The sequence below is a fragment of the Larus michahellis genome, chromosome 9 (genome assembly GCF_964199755.1).
Source record: "Larus michahellis chromosome 9, bLarMic1.1, whole genome shotgun sequence".
NCBI lineage: Eukaryota > Metazoa > Chordata > Aves > Charadriiformes > Laridae > Larus > Larus michahellis.
This window is the reverse complement of record NC_133904.1, coordinates 3,806,993-3,828,196: the sequence shown is the minus strand read 5'-3', so window position 1 is coordinate 3,828,196 and position 21,204 is coordinate 3,806,993. Positions and strand designations below refer to the sequence as shown.

The window sequence follows — 21,204 nt, the reverse complement described above, 5'->3', positions numbered from 1 at the left end:
GATTGTAAATACTAGATTTATATTTGTTTGCAATTATATTTAATATTAATAGTATTTTGTTTTTACAAAGCAGTTGAAATAATAATAAAAAAAAAAAAGAATAGCAAGAACCCCCCCCGTCTGCTGTCTAGCATCAGTAATCCTCACTGGTTTGTTTACCATTTATAAGGAAAACATCATTCAAGGTAGCTTGTCACAGAGACTCTTCTGCAAAACTGGCCTGCTGTGCAAATCCGTGGCATTTATCAGTTCATCTTTTTTTTCCTGAAATTCTGAAAGTTCCTGCTCCTAAAATTCAAGATACCTGCTGATGGTAACGTTCTTTCCCTCTAAAGTACCTTCCAGCCAAACACAGTAGATCTGGTAACACATCTGAGGATGGTAAATATCCTCATTTTACAAAAGTAAACCAAGCGTACATAATTAAATTTGCCTGAGGCCAGTCTTTTGAATAGCCATCCACAGAACCCAGATCTCACAATCCCAGGTGATTCACCTTGGCTGGAGACTACGCTTCCCCTCTACAGAAGAGTAAAAATGAACTGATTACACTGAAATTGTTTCTTTCTTCATCCTCTCTAAGAGGATCAGGTATTTTTCTTGGGTGGTACCAGCTTCGGCACTACTATTTGGAAATGGTGTAAATCTGTTTTCAAGTTAACACCTGCACTAAGCCCCATCCCAAAGGAGTCACTGTGACACGCAAACTGTAGGCAGTTAGACAGTGGGTAAGATCAAGCCTGCTAGTGACGTGAGACACTAGGGAGGGTTAGCCTCATCCACCTGCTGATGGGCCTCTCCGGCCGGGTCTCCAGGAACAAGTTCCGCCTCCTTCTCCAGAGAGAGGGTTATAGCCTAGGAGTACAGAGAAGAAATCCACCATATCAATATTCATTCTCAACAGGCCTTCACCAACACACAAGAAACACCAAAAATAAATTTCGCAATGATTTGCCCCTTGTTTATACTTACTACATAGGCAGCATTTTAAGGAAAATGAAAGCAGAGAAAATAACCAGACTTGAAATGGTTTATTTTTGTAGTGCTAACAGTAAAAGCCATTGCAAAACACTTGTGTTTTAACTTGATCAATTAGGATTAAATTAAATTGAAATTAATTATAACTTAATTTCTCTGAGTCTGCATTAAAGCTTTAATGCTGTGCTGTACAGTAAACTCTTACAGTAAATTCTGTAAGAGTATCTGTGTTCCGAGAGCCCTAATAGTTAGGGACATAAAATAATCTTTTATTCTGGTCCTGCAAGGAATACTCTGAAGGTCAAAAGGTGGATCCACTCATTACTATGGTAAGATTTTTTAAAAAATAATTTGAGAAGGCAAGTATATATGGAGTAAGGAAAACAGATACTTTAGTTGAACCTCCTAATGCTATAACTATAGGCAACTTCATTTTATGAATATGTACTTGGAAAGATACAACTTGGCAAGTGTCCTCAATTTGTTCTGTACAAGGCAAAAAAAAAAAAAAAAGAGAAAACTGAAAACCTAGCAGCTCTGCTAACCCAGCAGGTTTCAAAGCAACCTGTTCCACTGAAACTGCATGCATCACCTCCATCTTTGAAGTTTGTTTTTCTCATACTAGCCAAGTTCTGCTTTCTAGCTTAATTCAGCAGCTGAACAGTACAGATGGTTCTTTAACTTCGTGCTGATCTACCTCATGAGAAGATCAGAGACCTCTAATTCTATCGTCTGTTACTAAAGCAAAGATTCAGCTTAGGATGAAACTGGGACAGGCAGCAGCTAAAAGGGTGCCTATGCCCAGCTGCCCTGATCCTGGTTCCTAGCACAGCTATTCCCCATTATTTCTCATCCCCCATAGAGGTAAATATCCCATGCAAGAGCTATAAAGGATATGTGTCAGTATCAGACATTAGACTGCACTCATATTAAACAACACAAGATGAATCAATCGGTCAGTTTCTTCAGACGTTGTCAACAGCTGTCAGTAAAAATACTCAAAAGCAGAACTTTCAGCACTGAACTATTATTGAGGTTTAATATGTTTAATCGAGAATCTTCAGGTTTCACACACTTAATCAAATGACTTCGCACTGCACCCCAACCCTTTTAGTCTGATACGATTAAGGCTGTTAGGTGATCCCCTCTGCCATGGAAAACTGTAATTAAAGTATTACACCCAAATTAGCACTTGCAGGTACGGCACAGGAGAGAACGCAGACCAGCTGCATGGCCAATATACAGCAGTGATCCTAACGTGGGCTTTGTAAGGCCACAGAAAGCAGTTCATCCACCAAGATGATTTCAGTGGCTGACAGTTTAATGGTAAGACCCTCTGGTGATTTCCGAGAACTGCTAAGAGTTTATATATCTGCAGGATTTAGGTATTCAATAGGTTGTTATTGTGGTATCTAGTGAAAAAGACCACATTTTGCTGAAGTCTCTCATCTTCCTGAATCTACATAATACAAAGTAAAACATCGTCTTCCTGCATTTAGTCAGTACTACAGAAAGACCAGAAATTAAATTATTGGACTTCTACAATAATGTGGGAGGGATCTCAGAAATATTCTAAGACTCTGTAATTGTGAGTGACAAAATCTCAGTAATTATGGCAAAAGCATTTACAAGAAAACTGAAACACTGCTTCCCCAGGGAAAAGCACCATAAAAACATCCTGCTAGGTTTTGCACAAAGTGCAAAGCAGACCCCACTGATTAGAGACAAAGAGCTCATTTGTAAGGCACATTTTGTTTCCTCCTTGAAGAAGAGAAAAAATACGTACAATGACTATGTATGCAGCTGGATAAATGCTCTGTTTCAAGCTCAGAATATCTTAAGGGTTTCAAACTTACCACCTCCTCGCAAGGGCTTTTTGTTTGGTTTAGATTTCGGGACTGCTGATGAGGTGGAAGCACCAGATTCTACTTCTTGCTGTTCAAAAAAGCAAAAGTTACTCAGAATTTAATCAACGTGAATTTCAGCTAATCTAATCACATAAACATAATTGTAACCTGATTAACACCACAGTTGTTACCTGATTCAGTTTCAGGTTTCCTTTATAGCTTTTTCCTTCTTGCATGCTTTCCCACATTGCTATCTTCTGCCTTCGTTTCTCTTCTTCAAGCTAAGGAACAAATCCAGGATACGCAAAACTAAGATTTCAGAACTAATAGGACTGCCGGTGCTACAGAAACAGCTACAGCAGAGGCATCAAAACCCAAAGGATCTATCTTCATCTGATGCAGTATCTCCGAGCTGATGGAAGCATTTACTTTTTTAAGCACCCACGTCTTCCCAACAACAGAACAACCACCCCTCTTCAACATATGCAGACTGTGTCTGCAGCTTTGACCACTTCATGCTTAAAAACATTTTGAAAGTAAAACAGAACCAAGTGACAAGCTTAAGTCCTGAGTTTATAAGTACTGGGTAAAGAATATTGCATATGAAATTAATGCACAATGTAGGGTTCTACAGAAGAAAATGTGTTTTTCAAATGAACAAGACAGCCAGATACATATTTACATCCCAATATACATTATCAACAGTTCTCCCAGTTCTCTTCTAAAGCAATTTATCCACAAAATCAAATAAATTAATGGTTAAGACAGACTGCCGCCTTCTCGAAAAACAGAAAGGAAATTAGGCAGCTACTCCAGCCTGTCAAAGAAAAAGAAAGCAAAGCCCCGCAAGTCCAACCACACTAGACCTAGACTTTCTACAGAGTGGCTATTTTCTTCCACAATGCAACTTTTTCTTCCTTTTTAACTGCCAATATTTCTTGAAGCATCAGCTATAAACTGAGGTGTGAATGTATCTGACTGCAGAAGTAAAAACAGAAGAAGAGCTGGGATTAACGAGCAATATTATTGCTACGCTGATCACATCCACCTTTCTATGCTTCCCCACACAGCAATATGCTGCTACTCATTATCTCAAGCTGTAGTTCAAACCATTAAATCACAGCAATGCTAAGCTACATTTCTAAGAACTTCCATTTGCCATTAAGAAGAGAAAATACATCTATGCAGTAGTACAATTAATCTAAATGCCAGGAAATCCCCTCCAGCCATTCACTGTACATATATCTATGTTTCTGTAGGTACAGATTTACCCATTAAAAATAAAAAAAAGTAGTATCAGGCCCACAGTGTCCACCACACACAATTACTTGCGGACCAGCAAGTGCCACAGAGATTAATTACTTCAGGAAGGAGCAGAATACTACATGCATCAATCATTCTAATCAACGAAGAGCATCAAGACATCGGGTCAGCACAGAATATAAGTACATGCTTGCATCACTGGAGGTCCATCATGATACCTACAGCTTGTTACTGCTCCATGGATCAAACGATATCAAAAGTGGTTCAGGTAAAGGAGGGGGGAAAAGCCCACCACCCACATTCCAGCAGAGAGAGTAAGTCTCCTATACTTCTGGTATCTAGCATGGAATAAACCTTTCTAAAACAGCAGCAAAGTACTTGGTGACAAATTTATGAGTTAAAGAAACGCCCTCTGGTTACCTGTCTTTGTTTTTCTTTGTATCTTTCTGCTTGTGCGTTCAACTCCTCTTGCATCCTGAGGCGAGCTGCTGCCAAAGCTTCCTGCCTTCTTACCACCACATCAGGTTCTAGGAAATTGGGAAAGAGTTTGCAAAGCTATTCAAAATAAATTCTAAGTGGTCTCCTCAAAGAACTGTAATAAGGAAAAGGCTCACATCTCTCCCTGCAGCTCTTTTGCAGAATATCACAGCTCAACATCAGTTTCCACCTAATCTTTTACAGCAATTTATATGCTGATTTAAATTTCATAACATTTTAGTATTTTCAGAGCAATTACCTTTAATGGGATTTTAACGAATAAAGACACCGATGCAATGAACCCATAAAAAATTAAAATTCACACTTCTAGGATACTTGCTTCTATTTCTGAAGGATTTGTTTGACACAAATAATTTTAGAAATATCACCCATGCTTTGCAGGGATTCCATTTTTACGCAGAGAACTTCTTTTACGCAGAAGTATGAGGCAACCAGCCCACATTCACTCCTACTCCTTTTGGCAACTGGTCCTGCTTGTTTCATTACAGCAGTGAAGCAGTGGCAGATTTAACATGCTCCATCAGCAGAGAAATTACTTACAAATATCAAACATATCTCAAGAGAAAACTGGCAGCCTCCGAAAATCTACATTGAGTCACCACTTCTCTTCATGATTGGCCTTTAGAGAAGTTAAAAGAAAAATTATATCTGAACAAAGGCAAATATTGCTCTCTTTTTTTGCAGAAGCTGAAGTATCTCTACACTCGTTTATCTCCCTATATGTTTGCTACCATCCAGTAATGAATACATAAAAGAAATTTCAGTAACTTTCAGAAATTTTATAGGCAGTTTTGGCCATTAAATCAAGATTTAATTAGCATCACAAACGAACAACAGTAGGATCAGGGCACGTATGTAATATTTTCTGGGACCCCATGTAGTGTGATGCCAATATGCCAAAGGTATCAGCGCCAAGCACTTATCGTTTTGGCAGATATTTAAGTACAGCTTGTGCTTTACGGCAGTGAGTCTCCAAGCGAGGCAGGATCATGACTGTGTAAGATTTTACAACCTATGCCACACTTCAGAAGATAACACAGACGAGAGGCACTTACACCCCAAATGTACACAGCCTGCCAGAGTAGGAAGGACGAAGGAATAATTGAAAGATTATGAATATTAATAAAAAATATATTACTAAACAAAAAGGTTTTTTCACCAGTAATAAGATTTGTACGTTTTGTTTTTCTTTGAGAAATCTGTAAGTTATTTGACAACTGACCACAACCCATTTGAACCAGGTGGTTCTCTCAGCTTCTGCACTACTGAAGACCAGCTATTCCCTTGTTCTGCAACGTACCACTCCTTCTCTCCCAACCACATTACTTTGGGACACAATCCTTTCTAGACATAACGTATTAAAAACACTTCTCTTGGTCCAACCTTTACCTAGCGATCTCTTCAGTAATATGATCTGTACGCTTTTGTGGGCCTGAACAGTTATCCTGAGCGTTGCTCACTGTTAAAATACCTCAGAACTGGATTTCTCTTTGGTTGTTTTTAAGCAACGGCTCCGTGTGTGTGGATTTGAGCAGCTGTCAGACATCACGACTGCGGAGCGCTTGCAGGGAACTAGAAGAGACACCAGCACCACCCCGTCCAGCTCTGAAGAGCAAGCAAACATTTACTCACCCACATCTGCGTCAGCTGCTCCCGACTGGCCGCTCGGCCGGGCCGCCAGGCCCTGGGATATCTTCTGGATGAGGAAATAGATGGCGACAGCGGCCAGGAGAATGTACCAGCCATAGCTGGACAGCAGGGAGCCCACTGGGACGGGAACAAGCCGTAGGTGAGAGCAGGTTGGAGGGGAGGGAGCCCACCCAGTTAGTAGGCGAGAACGCCCGGCTGGGCCCCAGCTCCTCTCCTCAGCGAGCAGACCGAGTCCGCCGGACCCCCCTCCGCCGGGCGCCCCAGCGCCCCGCCACCCCTGCACCCGCCCTGCCCTGCCCGCCGTTCCCCGGCCCCTCACCCGTGTGCTGCAGGACCTCGAGACCGCCCCGGCCCAACGCCGCCTGCCCCGGGCCGGCCGCGGGCCCGCCGCCCCCCAGCTCCATCGCCCGCCGCCGACGCCGCCTCACGTCCGGGAGCCGCCCCGCGCCCCCGCCAGCTGCGCCAATCACCGCCCTCCTCGTCCTACACCACCTCGAGAGCCGAGAACCAATGAGAACGCCAGGCTTCCCCTCGCGGGCCAATTGGCAGCGACTAAAGAGGGTGACATCATGTCTATCCCGGCCAATGGGAGGAAGGGAGGGGCGCAAGGGGACCAATCAGGGCGTGAAGGTGGGGCTCCTCCTCTTCTCGCCGCTATGGCCGCCCCTGCCGCGCTCCGCTGCAGCCCGGCCGGCGCTGGGGAGGCCGCACCACGGGGAGAAAAAGAAACGTTCGTTTATTGAAGGCCGAAATGCGCAAGGACGGGGTGCGGGGGGAGGGTTGCCCGCGGCGGCGCCGGCCCGAGCCCCCCTGCAGGGAGAGGCAGCGGGCCCGGGCCTACGATCCGTTGGGAACCGCGTCTTCCTCCATTTCTTCCTCAGCCTCCTCTGACGGGCCTGGAAGGACACGAGACACCAGGGGTTACTGCAAACGTCAGCTCGCTCTGCCACGGGGGCGACGTGGCAGGGTTAATTTCCTGGGGGGTTAATTTCACGAGGGGTTAATTTCCACCCCTCTGAAGTGGGGCAGTAATAGTGTGAACTCTAAAACACAGCAGGAAAAAAACCCCTACATAACTAATATAGGGAAAAGAGGGGATGTTGCCAGTCTGACGTCAAGATTCATACACACCGACCTCTGAGAGATCACAGAGACTCTCCTGTACCCCCACCCGAGGCACTAATGCTCAACAACCAAGGCCAGATGTACTTTGTAATTAATCTCATTTTTTTAAGTAGCTGGGATGAACTGTTTGGAGTTGGCCAATACAGCGAAGCACCTGGGGCTGACATTTGGCACCTTGCTCTCGAGGGAGCCCAGTGTAACAGCCCTCAACTGCACTCCAGTGGCCAGGCGGCCAGTATACTGATGGCAAGAGTCTTACAGATGCCATCCTCAGTTGTTCAGTCTATAAAATTATACTCATTTTAAAGAGGTTTTTTTCAACTCTCCAACTGTTTGGCCTTTCCAGCGTAGCTCCCTACTGAGATCACGTATAGAATCAGGAAGCAATGAAGAGAGGTAGATTTTGTTTGGGAAACTAAAGTAATAAAAGCGCAGAGTGACCTGATTTTCGTTCTCTGCCGGGGATCTGACCAGCCTGTAGTAAGCCTTTCAGTCGCTCCACTTCAGCCAGAGTTGTGGCATTTGCTATAGCAGTCTAAAAAACAGACAAAAGAACACGATGAATCTTCACATACAGTATTTCAGTCTGTTTAGAATAAACATAAACCCAAGATTTTTTCCAGTTAAGTGAAGCTAAGCCTCTATAGAAAGTTCTACAAATGACAAAATACAATCTTACTTCCCCCTCACTAAACAAGCTGCTCTATCCCGGGAGAGCTCTAAGCTCAGACCAAAATTTCATTTAAGTTCTTAAAAACCACATATATCCTAACAGATGAAAAATGACAGAAAAAGCACCTAACCCACAGTTAGGACCCGCTGTTCTATTCGTCTGAATAGAGCCAGGGGTTGCCAGGAGGAAGGAAACATTTGTTCAGATCCACGACAGTTTCTTTTCCTCCGCTTTTGCCCACGTGTGCCGTCTTGACAGATTTACCTTTATTGCCTCAACGTCCCCTGGGGAGGGCCCGGCTTTCTTTTTGTCAGTTGGCAAACCAGCACCTGGATTGAAGCTTCAAAGGAAAAAGAGACTCGTTACATCCTTTGAAGGGCATGCGCTTCTCTCGCTCCCAAACTAGGTTTGGAAGCATTTCATTCAATCAAGTGTAGTATCTTATCTTTGTTAACAAACTGATACAGTGAAGAGTTGCCTCCTTCAGAAACACCAGCAACTTGTCCTCGCTCTCCCATTCCCCCCCCCACCTCCTTTTCATCTGCTCATAAAGAGAGGCAGAGCTTAACTTTATAAATTAAGCAGTTGACAAAAGCTATTCGTTTTGGATGTTGTTGAACACTCAGGTGGTTTGTTGTCATTAGAAAAGCAGGGTGGATAAATAAGAGTAACTGAAATGGGGTTTCCTGTTCTTATATGTCTAATATGTTATTATAACGGCCTATATTTAAAGCCTACACTAGACCGGATGCAATCTTGGCACTTGCAAGAAAAAGCTTAGCTGCTTCTGCTTTAAAAAAAAAAAAAAAAAAAAAAAGGAAAAATTTGTAGTCTGTGAAAATGGATGTAATCAGCTGGAAAGAATTTCCTGAAGTGCTGACCCAGCATCAGTGCTGCAACCTCTTCTGCAGCTACAGAAACATTTTCTTCATATCTGTTTATTGAACTATTTAGTTCAATACTTGTTCTTACAAGTATTTGTAAGTATATTACAATACACGTACTTGTTCTATCACAGACCTGAACCTCTTTCCACTCAAAAACCAGAGCGAGAGTCCATCTATTATAGTTTTAAATGCTAAATATGTTCAAGATATTTTTTTATTTAACTATGACTTTGGAAATGGCTGTTGCCATACATGATACGAATTCTCATTTCCAAACAGGTTGATGAAGGATTAAACAAAACACACAGCGCACCACTTGAGAATTAAGCTAAATAAGCATATATTTGTAATAGCTTAACTAAAGCTTTTCATCTGCATTTATCCTCCTAATTACAGCAGATTTTACAGTTTGTATTCCCTAGGAAAACGAGAGATTTTAGTTACCAATTATCGAGGGGAAAAAAACCAAAGCAAAACAAACAATGGCCAACTCTCTGCAGTTAAATAACAAAAAGAAAAAATAAAATGAAGATTTCCTGCTTGTTGACTTAAATCAACCCACCCTGACCAAATCTCTCTTTCAAAACTATTGCTGAGATGTATTCACCACCATCCAAAAATGGGGATGCTTGGATAAGGCACTTCTGACTACCAAAGCTTTTAAAGCATCCTGCCAGTAGCTGATATTTCAGTTTACTGCCTAATAGCGCACAGAAAGAAAGTGGTGTTTCTGAAGGAGAATGCCAGTGTAAATTTGGTTTTTTTATCTTACGTTTTTGTTCTCCTGGCAATATCCTTTGCAAGCTGTGCACCCCGTTTGCCCTTGAACATTTTCTCTGCCTCCTGTCGCTCCTACAGCGATACCACACACACAAAGTTAATTTTAGAACATTGCATTTTGCAAAGCTTCTGTCCTTGCAAAGAAAAGATGCTTTGGCTCAGCTTCATCAGTGAACATTGGTACGTGGAGACCAGATGTAAGAACAAGCACATAAACATCACCCAAATGCTCAGACTCGAGATATATCAACCTCATGCTCTTAAAAGTAAGAACTCTCTCCCACACTCATCTCCACTGAGAGCAGAGCGCTCTGTTCCGATCGCTCATTTCTTTCTCTAGAGGTCTGTCTTTCTACCAACACCAGAGCACCAGAAAATAATCAGACTAAACAAACCAAAGGTAGTAAAACTCAATTAAACATAATTAAACAGACTACCTCCTTAACAAAATAAAACCACGAAAGAAAACAATGAGCATGTTTTAGAGCCACTTACAATACACAGTTCTGATAAAATTTACAGCTATGGCAAAAAACTCAGTTACCACTGAATTTTCAAGAACGTAACAAGAAAAGAGGTGTTCATCTTGTGCTGAATCAGAAGAAAAGATACTTACTTTGAGTTTCACTTTTTGAAAATCCAGCACTCTGACCTGGGGAACTTTGTGGATCACATATAATCTGTAATGCTTCTTATTTGTTACAGGGTTCCTTAAAATGCTACGAAGTAAATTAAGGTTATAAAGAGATTCTTAATATTTTAAAATATACTGAAATATATTAATATAAATGCATTCATGTACCTTCTGTTATAATAAACAACAAACACCACCATTAAATAAGCCAAGCGACAGCGTTCTCTGATATTATGAAAACTATAGTAAAAACTTGCACTTTATTTTATCAATTAGGTAGATTTTAATGAGGAAGAACATAAAGAACAACCTCAAAATATTTAAAAAACCCCAAATAACTGAACTGTCACACTGCCCACCTGGACACTGATCAACCAAAAAAATCATAGGACAGATTGCTTTTCTTTTTTTGTCCCTCACATCAAACGTAACATTACTGAAAAGTTGTTGTTTACATGTGTTTTAAAGTATTTTGTAACAACAGTTTAAACCTTTAGTTTTCAGGTTTTTAAAGGTTAAGGTTACGTCAATGCTTGCATATTGGTTTATAGAGATGTTACGTCTCATTGGTCCAACAGTGTCAGTAATAAAAAGCCTGACACATTAAATACTACATATTTCTGAAGAGTAGTGGAAACGTTGTTTATTGATTCAATTTTTAAGCGTAAAGAATCTGTCACAGCTCTTAAAAAGGAAAGCATTCCAGATCAAAGCAAAGAGCCAGGCCAGCAGCAGAGTTCGAACAGCAGAGGAGGAGTAGCTTTTCTTTTCAAGATTACGTACCTCAGGTAAGTCAGCGATTTAATAGTTGATAACGGATCCAGTTCACCCTACATAATGGGAACACAGTAAGTATTCCTAGGTCCATTTTAGTGAGAATCACAGATTTGAAAACAAAGTTCCTGAACTCACATCTATTTTAGAGACCAATTAGAATTACTGCCATTAGTTTAACAGGAAAACCGCTAAGACTTTGTGACTGCTGTTCCATTGCATGCTGCAAATTATGTTCATTAAAATATCTACATCACTAACTACCAGCAAACCCGTATGATATTACTCTAAAGGGAAACAAAAAAGGCTAATTAGAAAGATGAATAGTACCAATTATTACCAAAAGCATATGACACCACTCTCAGGAAAAAGGTTAATTAGAAAGATGGCAAACACAAATTTAAGCTTGTTAAGATTTATGCTGCATCGATAGCTTACCAATTCAGCAATGTTGTTGTTGGTAAGAATGAGCTCCGTCAGGCTGGGCAGAGCCTGTTCCAGGCTTTCACCAATCCGACTAAAGAACAAAAACCAAAGGTTTAACTTAGTCCAGAAATTAGCAATGGCGAAAAGACAACAGAAATATGATAACACAGAGGATCTTCTTGTAAAACAACCCAATCTAACACTTGCAGAAGTTTGGGTTAGCAACCCCCACAATACTTTTTCTAATAAATACCAGCTGTCAATGTAAGAGCATTGGATACAAAATGAGATTTATGCTCATTCACTTGCAGGTATCCCCGTTTTCTTGTCTTTATGGGGATGGTACTGAAATCCAAAGTTCTGGTCAGATTCCAATTGTCATTGTCCCTCTGAAAAATGATGACTGACCTGGGACAAACTTTTACAAATCAGGCAACTTCAGGAGGGCCTAAGCAGTAGTCAATGCTGATTTTTTTTCTCCCATAAAACATGCTTCTACACCTACCCAGCACTGAAAGATGCGCACACACATCTCTCCCAAGAGCATTTTCCTCCACCCCCGGGTCCCATCTGGCCAAACTACAACAGCTTACCAAATCCTATTGTTATTCATCAGAAGAGTTTTCAGCCTTCTCAACAGAGGGAACCCATCCAGTTTACGGATCTCATTGTCAGAGAAATCAATTGCATCAAACTGGTCCAGAGTAGCACCCAAGTTCTCAATAACAGGGATTTTATAGCCTGGGGAGAGAGTGCAAGACAGGAATCAGATGGTGCCCACAAGAGAGTGGAACAAGCCACAGACAGTGCACAGGGGGCATATCTGGATGGACTGAGGATGCAGATAATCTCAGTCAAAACACCTCTGGAGCAACTGTCCTCCCCACCACACATAGACCAAACTCTCCCCCTCAAAGCCAACCGCCCCCACAGCCTTCTCAAGGCATCCCTCTTCCTCCCCCTCACCCAACACCCCAACTCCCTCCCTGTACCCATCCCCTCGGCCCAAACCCACCTTTCCACCACATCCCTTGTGTGGATTTCCCTCACCCCCAACACCGCAGGTTCCTCCGACATTTCACCCCAAATTCCCATTCCATTCCATCCCACCCCACTCCATCCCATCCCATTCCACCACCACCCCAGGTTCCCCTGCCGCCGGAACCTCTTTAACCGCCGCCCAAGCGCCCCACTCACTGCAGGCCCCTTCAGCAACCTCCCCCCCGGCTTCCCCCGTCCTGCCGCCGCCCCTCCTCCCGCTGCAGGCCCACCACAGGCTTCATCCCTCTCCCCTCCCGCAGGCCCCTTCCCGGTACAGGCCGCATCGCCTCCACGACCCCCCCCGGCCCCCCATCCGAGCCCGGCCGAGCCCGCGCACCGCGCAGGTCGAGCTCTCGGTCGCGGACGGCGTTGGTGTACTGCGCCGCCTGCTCGATCAGCTCCGCCGTCAGCTTCACCATCCCGCCGGGCTCCGCCGCTCAGCTCCACACCGCGCCGCTCCCCGCCGCGCCGGACCGCCGCTAGGCCGCGCCGCGCCGCGCCAGGCCGACCAGCCGAGCGCCGAGCTCAGCCAGACCAGGCCAGGCCGACCAGCCGAGCGCCGAAGCGCCGCCGCATCGCCCACCCTCTCTTCTCCCCGAGATGGCGGCGCTGAAAGGAGCGCGGCGGCAGCCTCCCCCCGCCCCAGCCCGGGCAGCCCCTGCTCCCCCACCTCCCCCGGGCTCCGGCGGCAGCCCGGTGTCGGGCAGGCCCAGGCCGCGTCCCTTCAGAGGGTGCCGAGGCCGGTGCCCTCTGATGGGGAGCAGAGGGGAGCCCTGCGGCCCCCTCCCAGCCAGGACCCTTTCCTCCTTCCTCGGTCTCCTCCTCCGCCTCACCCCCTTAAAGCTGTTTTCATGGTAATTTCATGTACAGTTGAAGCCCCGCGGCTGCAGGGAGGGCCGGGGCCGTGCTGCTCGAGCAGCGGCTATCGGCCGGCCATGGCAGCGGCAGCGCTTCGGCCGCCGGGCAGCAGAGGGACCCGGCGGCCCGCGGACGCGGCCCCCGTTCAGACCGGCAGCACCGGTACTCCCGGTGCCGGCAGGCCGCTGGCACCAGACCCGCTCCTTGCTGAGGTGAGGGTCCCCCGCGCTGCCCTGGGCCCCCCCCAGGCCGCCCTGCAGCCCCACAGGCGGGCAAGGGCCGCAGGCAGGGCCCAGCGCCCGAGCAGCGGTCAACAAACTGAGGAGGGGCTTGGCTTTGCCATCAGTAGCATCCTAACACAGCACAAAGATGGCACCAGAGGTTCCCCGCTCATCCAGGCACAGCCTAAGTGTGCATAAATGGAGGCAGAGCAGGTTGGGAGCCGGCTCCACACAGACGACTGGCAGCCAGCGGGCTGCTGGCCTTTGGACAGAGTTGGCTTAGCCGGTGGGATGGTGCGCGTTTGAACACGTGTCGCTCCCTTCCCGCTTCCCAGCCTCCCGCAGCAATTACAGCTCTTGGTGGGTTTTCTCCTCCACCCAAGTAGCAGCTCAGCCTTCGCTCCTGGATATAGGGTTGCCCATAAACACCTTCCCCCTGCAGCATTTGAGACAGTTGCGCTGGCGCTTCCACGCGTGTTCTTGCTCTTGGGGAAGCTGCGTTGGGCTGGGAACGTGCCACAGGCCGTGGCATGACATTCACCCTTCATCTGTGAGACAAAATGCGCTTTCAAGTGTCACTACATCCCCTCTTACCCAGTTCAGGGTTTTGGAGATGTCCTGGTTTGCGTGACACAGGACTAATTTCTCTTCTAATGCTTGGGAAACCTGCACTTTCGGAATACTCTAGTGACTGAATTTGTGACAATATTTACTTTATAGCCAGCTATACTATGTGGCAGTCAAGGTCTCAGTGTTTTCAAGCCTTGGCTGGTGCAGGGATGAAGAGGAGTGAGAACCCAGGCACTTGACCCAGGCTGGCCAACAGGATATTTCATACCATGAACATACCATTCAATATAAATTAGAAAGTTTGTTGCGTAGTGCTCGCTCTCCCTTGATGGTGGCACTCCAGAGAACTTATCATCCCAGTGCTGGAGCCCCGAGTCCTTCCCTTCCTCCCAAAGCTGTGGCGCTCCCAGTGTCCCACGTTTGCTGTCCCCTCCTGGGAGCGCACAGCTTCCTGCACACGGAATGGGCTGAGTATGATCCTTGTCTATTTTGTATTGGTATCAGGATCAATACTGGTTCTTTAGTATTATTGATGTTAATTTTTTAGTCTTATCCTATTATTGCTCAAGTGGAAGAAGGAAGTTTATAATAAGTGGAAGAAGGGACTGACCCCTTGGGAGGATTACAAGAATGCCACCAGAGCGTGCAGGGATGAAACAAGGAAAGCCAAGGCCGCCTTGGAATTAGACCTGGCTAGGGACATCAAGCACAACAAAAAGAGCTTCTACAAGTATATTGGAAGCAAAAGGAAGACCAGAGAAGTTGTAGGCCCACTGCTGAATGAGGCAGGAGTCATGGTGACGGAGGATGTGGAGAAGGCAGAGTTACTGAATGCCTTCTTTGCTTCGGTCTTTTCTGCTCGGCCCAGCCCTCAGGAGTCCCAGGCATTGAATAAAGTAACAGGGAAAGAAGACGACTTCCCTTGGGTTGAGGAGGAGCGAGTGAGGGACCAATTAGATCATCTAGATATTCACAAGTCCATGGGCCCTGATGGGATGCACCCGAGAGTGCTGAGGGAGCTGGCAGAAGTCATTGCTGGGCCGCTCTCCATCATCTTTGAAAAGTCCTGGAGAACAGGCGAGGTGCCTGGGGACTGGAGGAAAGCCAATGTCACTCCAGTCTTCAAGAAAGGCAAGAAGGAGGAGCCGGGGAACTACAGGCCGGTCAGCCTCACCTCCATCCCTGGAAAGATGATGGAACAGCTCGTTCTGGGTGTCATCTCAAGGCATGTGGAGGAAAGGAAAGCTATCAGAAGTACTCAGCATGGATTCACCAAGGGGAAATCATGTCTGACTAATCTGATAGCCTTCTACGATGGCATGACTAGATGGATAGATGAGGGGAGGGCGGTAGATGTGGTCTACCTTGACTTAAGCAAGGCGTTTGACACGGTCTCCCACAGCATCCTCATAGGTAAGCTTAGGAAGTGTGGGTTAGATGAATGGACAGTGGGGTGGATAGAAAACTGGTTGAAAGATAGAGCTCAGAGGGTTGTGATTAGGGGCACAGAGTCTAGTTGGAGACCAGTGACGAGTGGTGTTCCCCAGGGGTCAGTACTGGGTCCAGTCCTCTTCAACATATTCATCAATGACCTGGATGAGGGGATAGAGTGCGCCCTCAGCAAGTTTGCTGATGACACCAAGCTGGGTGGGGTGGCTGACACACCGGAAGGCTGTGCCGCCATACAGAGAGACCTGGACAGGTTGGAGATCTGGGCAGAGAGAAACCTTATGAAGTTCAACAAGGGCAAGTGTAGGGTGCTGCACCTGGGAAGGAACAACCCCATGCACCAGTACAGGTTGGGTGCTGACCTGCTGGAGAGCAGCTCTGTGGAAAGAGACCTGGGAGTCCTGGTGGACAACAGGATGACCATGAGTCAGCAATGTGCCCTTGTGGCCAAGAAGGCCAATGGCATCCTGGGGTGCACCAAGAAGAGCGTGGCCAGCAGGTCGAGGGAGGTCATCCTCCCCCTCTACTGTGCCTTGGTGAGGCCGCACCTGGAGTACTGTGTCCAGTTCTGGGCTCCCCGGTTCAAGAGGGACAGGGAACTGCTGGAAAGGGTGCAGCAGAGCGCTACAAAGATGATTAGGGGACTGGAACACCTCTCTTATGAGGAAAGGCTGAGGGATTTGGGTCTCTTCAGTCTGGAAAAAAGACGGCTGAGGGGTGACCTTATCAACGCTTATAAATACTTAAAGGGTGGGTGTCAGGAGGATGGGGCCAGGCTCTTTTCAGTGGTGCCCGGGGACAGGACAAGAGGCAATGGGCACAAACTTGAACATAGGAAGTTCCACCTAAACATGAGGAGGAACTTCTTTACCCTGAGGGTGACAGAGCACTGGAACAGGCTGCCCAGAGAGGTGGTGGAGTCTCCAACTCTGGAGACATTCAAAACCCACCTGGACGCGTTCCTGTGCCACCTGCTCTAGGTGACCCTGCTCTGGCAGGGGGGTTGGACTAGATGATCTCCAGAGGTCCCTTCCAACCCTATGATTCTATGATTCTATGATTCTATGATTCTATTAAATCGATTTATATTTCAACCCTTGTGTTTCCATGTTTGTCCCCGATTCCCCTTCCCGGGTGGGGAGGGATCATCGGGTGATAGAATAATTGTCTAAACGACAATAAATTGTTGTGGGTTTCTCCGTAACAGGGGAACAGCGAGGAAGAGCTGGGGGAGCTGAGATGGCTCAGCCTGCCGTGTCTGGCCGGGTAACTCCACTGCAATGTGAAGCAGGTCACCGGGTCCGAGCTGGGCTGCTGCGGCCGAGGCTCTTGGCCCCGCTGGCAGGGCTCGGCCGGGAGCAGCAGGGCTTTGCAGGCGGGTGAACCACAGCGCGGGTGGTGTGGACGGAAGGTGGCACGTGACGGGAAGCAGTTCACCGCCCCCAGGTCTCAAATCCTGTCACCAAGCCACCGCTTCTGTGGCCCTGGAGAAATTATTCCCCAGCTCTCCAGGCCCCCCCCCCCGCCCCGCCCCAAGTGAGATGAGGCAGAATGATTTCTGGATCCGCTGCTATCGAGGGAAGGATTTTTTTTGTGAGCCGTGACATTTCCATGAACCCAGAGGATGTGATAATAGGTTAAACGCTGCAGCCACGTTTGGCACTGCACAGCGATGGCTCATACTTTTCTTTTGGGAGCATCTCGCAGCATCACCCTGCGAGCGACGCCTGGCTCGGTCCCCGGGACTACAGCGTCAGAGCTGGCTCTGGTCTGGCTGGAGATCCCTGCAGAGGTGTCAGCTGGGGTCAGGCAGCTCCTGTGCTCCCTACTTGAAAAAACACCCTCACCAAAGCTGGATAGGAAAGCACGTAGTCAAGTTTTTATAACATCTGCACTTGTTTAAAAGCAGTTAGGAGAGAGCAAGAAAAAGAGACAGCTGTCACAAGCAGCAACAAAGACTTAGCAGCACTGCTGTACGTGACTCAGGAGTCACGCGGTGATAAAGACAACAGTCTTTAGTCATTTCAGGCAGTTGTTAAAAGGAGACCCTCCTCAGCCTCCTGGAAAGCGGGTCCTGCCTCCGAGAAAGCCAAATAAAACGCAGACCTTGCTCCTTTAGCACAATACAGCTGTACGCCTCAGCTCGACAGCCGTAATAGAATTGTAATTGAGAGCAGACAGATTCTTGGTCTCAGATGCTGTACACGAGCTCTTAAAAGCCCTTTCTTTGTAATGGAAAGTCAAAGCAACGATTTTTAAGATGTGTGTTCCCCACCTGCCAACTACGAAGTGGCAGATGGCCGAGGATGCAACCTGAGAGCCAAACAGCAAACGGGGAGTCGGGCTGCACTAAGGTTTTCCAGAAAACAGCTATTCTAGATTTGGCTTTGGTGCCAAGAGACAACAGAGAACCGGGCTTTAATAAGTTGCCTAAATATGCATTTATCTTGAAGATACAGCCACTTTGATCCTCTGAGCATACCAGCGTCAGGGAGATTTTAATAGCTCCAAGCAAGCATTGCAATAGCTTGGATAAATAATCTGAGTTTTATTGCTTTCCAAGAATGATTTCTGAGGGAGTTAGTGCCCTGGGAAAGGCTGGGAGCTGATGATGTTGCACGAACTCGACGTGTAGAATTTGTTTCTCTTTCCCTGGCAGGCTGGAGGGCAGCATAAAGCAGGATAAAACCGGGACTGCTGGGGATTTGGTCATCTTAAATTGCATTGCTTCACCCAGTGTGTATTTTAAATTATGCCAAGGATGTAAGGGTAAACATCTTTCTTTTTTCTTTTTTTTGTTTTCTAGCATTTCAGTACATCTAAATATACCAGTGAGCAGTATTTAGAGGCAGGCCGCCTCTACAGTGAGCCAGAGAATTGAAAGAACCCAATTCACAGCTCCCGTCTTCTGACTCTCTGACACAGCAACAGAAATGAAAGTTTGTTATTTTACAACCAAAGGGGCAGAAGCCGGGAGAATTTCACCCCTCTTCTGACCCCTGGTTTGGCCCGAGACTGAAAGGGGAATCCTGGAGCAACAGAAGGAATCACGGTTTGTGATAAATCATCCGATTAATTCACATCTGATGAAAGCGAAGACCTGTAAGACCCACGAGCCCACAGCAGCTCTGAGAAAGGACCTTCCCCAGTGGGAGGACTCCGTTCTTTTCTTTTTTTCACACTTAAAAAGCTCAGCTCCAGCTATCCAGGCCCTACCCTGGGCACCTGGCCCATGGTTAAACATTGCAAAACCACCGCGACAAACAAACGGCTGCACAGCTCCCTCCGCTCCCCGACGCGCCAGCGGCTCCTCTCCTTCCCCGCCAGCCCAAACGGGAAGGTGGCCCTGTGGATCCCCGCAACTGCCAGCTGCGGTGGGGCACCGGGGGCTGCAGGACGCTCCGGGTACGGGCGGGAAAGGGGCACGAACCCCCCCCGCCAGCTCCTCCATCTGCAGACGCATCGCCGCACGCTGCGCTCTCCCCACAACCGAATACGCCCAGCCGTGTCCGAGCGCGGCCCCAAAACCCAGCCAGAGCTGCCAGGCACAGGGCATGTATTTGGGATACGAGTTCCCTCTGAAGGCAAAAGACCTTTCTGAGAACAAATCTGAGGGTTTTGTTCCTGAACTGTTTCTCCCGCAGGGGCTCTGGGCTGATCAGGAGCTCCAGCCCTAACAGCTGCTTTATTTCAAAATAAAGACACGCGGCGCATCCTCACCTTGCCCTGCCTCTGGCTGGGATGGCGGCTGCACGAATTTGGAAAAAGCACAGATTCATTTCTCAGGGGAGATCAACAGTTTATTAACTTAAAAGGTCAGTTCGCCAAAGCTCCGTCTTTCTTTGGGCTCGGTCCAGGCAGGTGAGGGCTGGTGACGCTGCGGCTCTCCCCTCGTCACCCGGCTGAGGTGAGCTCTAAGCGGGCAAGCCCAGGCAAGGGCACGTGTCGTGGCAACCGAAACCAAGCCGGGATTATCCCAGCCCCGTGAGGAACCGGTGACAATTCGTACTGTGAATTTCGTTGGCAAAAGGTTTAACTCGTTAAAAACTATCAACAATGAAAATTGGAACATGCAGCGTAGGAAAGAGCGTTTACATACGCCTGGTGCAAAGAGCGGCTCTGCAAGGTCAGAGAGGAGACAAGGAGAAGGATGTAGGAGAAAAAAAGATTCCCCACTCCCATATAAAAAAATAGTCCACAGAGAAAAAACAAGGATTGTATAAGTTATTTAAAAAAAAAAATCCGTAAAACAACATAGCCAAGGATATTTTAAACACAATTATATAAACACCACATGACTTACTATGAAGAGAGAGAATGAAAAGGTTTGTTTCGGGGAAGGGTTTTGTAGAATTAAGTTTCCTGGCTGGATCCCTGGAATGACTCTTTTGGAAACAGATGCCCAAGAAAAATCACTGCCGTGAACCGGAGGATTTTGTGAGAGAAGGGTATACCCAGCGAAACGGGGGGAGGATCGTAACGCAAAATGCCAGAAGAGATTAATTGGGACACCATCTCCTTTAGAGGAAGGATCTAGCTCGTTCCAGAACTGAATTAATCAGCGACTTCCCAGCAGTTCCGGGAGGGAAATACATTTCACGGTAAGGCTGTGACCCCCCGGGCTGGTCGGTGCAGACGAACCCCCCGAGTCCGCCAGACTCCCCCCCGGGCAGACGGGATTTCCCTGCCTGCACTCACTGCGGGGCAAAGCCCTGCTGGACTCGCCGGGCTGACACGCCGGCAGAGCCACCAGGATCAGCTCTCGCTTTGGTCCTCAAACCTCCAGTTATTGCCACGGCCAGAGAAAAACAGCTACTGACCGAATCCGAACAGGAGTGCCAGAGCGGGCTTGAGGGCACCGCTCCGGGAACCACCTAATTCATCGTTTTACCTATGTACAGAGCACGGCGCCGGCCGTTTGCAATGTGGCTTTATACCAGCTGTCACCTAGCAGAAAAGAGTACCAAAAACTGGGCCAGAAACGGCTCGTTCTTCACAGAAGTGTGAAGTCCTGCGTCCTTCGCGGCGAGGGCTCCTGCCAGCCGCTCGGAGCGGGCAGATCAGTAGGATTTCTGCGAAGAACCAAGCGTGTGTACATGGATCATGCATCGGTCCCTGCTCACGAGGAGTGTTTGAGAGTATTAATATCACCGCTTGTCTGCTGCCTTTCAGGACTTGATCATTCAGGGTACGATCCGATCTCTGCCTAACATATTGCTATAGAAACGCGCTGACAGTGATATTAAAGCTATCAAACTTACGAGCGAATGCTTGACAGCACCATGTAAACTCTCCCAAAAGCTGAAAAAATAAACTTTTGTCCTAAACATTTGGCAAAAACTGGGCTGGCAGTTGGTGGAAGTCCTGGATGGATGCAGCCGCTGAACTTTACCCGGCCATAAGACACGTCTGACAGCAGAACTGCACAAACAGCTTCTTTTCACAGAGCTTGTTTGATTTCACCATCTCACAGAAAGTCTTGTCAGCTGGGAGGCCGAGGCGAGGAACAAGAGAAAATGAGAGCAGATTA

At 47.0% G+C, this 21,204-nt stretch overlaps 3 protein-coding genes across 3 annotated transcripts in view; all 3 read right to left on the bottom strand.

The window, feature by feature from the left end:
* SELENOS (selenoprotein S) lies at positions 1 to 6,725 on the bottom strand. The gene is made up of 6 exons (XM_074599691.1): positions 6,556 to 6,725; positions 6,219 to 6,353; positions 4,509 to 4,615; positions 3,017 to 3,106; positions 2,835 to 2,913; positions 1 to 855 (listed from the first exon to the last, which is right to left on the bottom strand). Exons 1-6 carry the CDS (start codon positions 6,638 to 6,640, stop codon positions 776 to 778), a joined length of 576 nt encoding a protein of 191 aa, XP_074455792.1. The 5' UTR covers positions 6,641 to 6,725; the 3' UTR covers positions 1 to 775.
* A 230-nt stretch (positions 6,726 to 6,955) lies between these two features.
* SNRPA1 (small nuclear ribonucleoprotein polypeptide A') lies at positions 6,956 to 13,171 on the bottom strand. Its single transcript, XM_074599690.1, has 9 exons — positions 12,914 to 13,171; positions 12,129 to 12,276; positions 11,548 to 11,626; positions 11,119 to 11,165; positions 10,318 to 10,420; positions 9,694 to 9,773; positions 8,299 to 8,374; positions 7,803 to 7,896; positions 6,956 to 7,132 (listed from the first exon to the last, which is right to left on the bottom strand). Exons 1-9 carry the CDS (start codon positions 12,993 to 12,995, stop codon positions 7,074 to 7,076), a joined length of 768 nt encoding a protein of 255 aa, XP_074455791.1. The 5' UTR covers positions 12,996 to 13,171; the 3' UTR covers positions 6,956 to 7,073.
* A 6,281-nt stretch (positions 13,172 to 19,452) lies between these two features.
* PCSK6 (proprotein convertase subtilisin/kexin type 6) overlaps positions 19,453 to 21,204 on the bottom strand; it is a 38,420-nt gene continuing 36,668 nt past the window's right edge. The window contains exon 21 of the mRNA XM_074600774.1: positions 19,453 to 21,160. Coding sequence (XP_074456875.1) covers positions 21,063 to 21,160 — 98 coding nt within the window. The 3' untranslated portion in view covers positions 19,453 to 21,062. The remainder of the gene's footprint in view (positions 21,161 to 21,204) is intronic.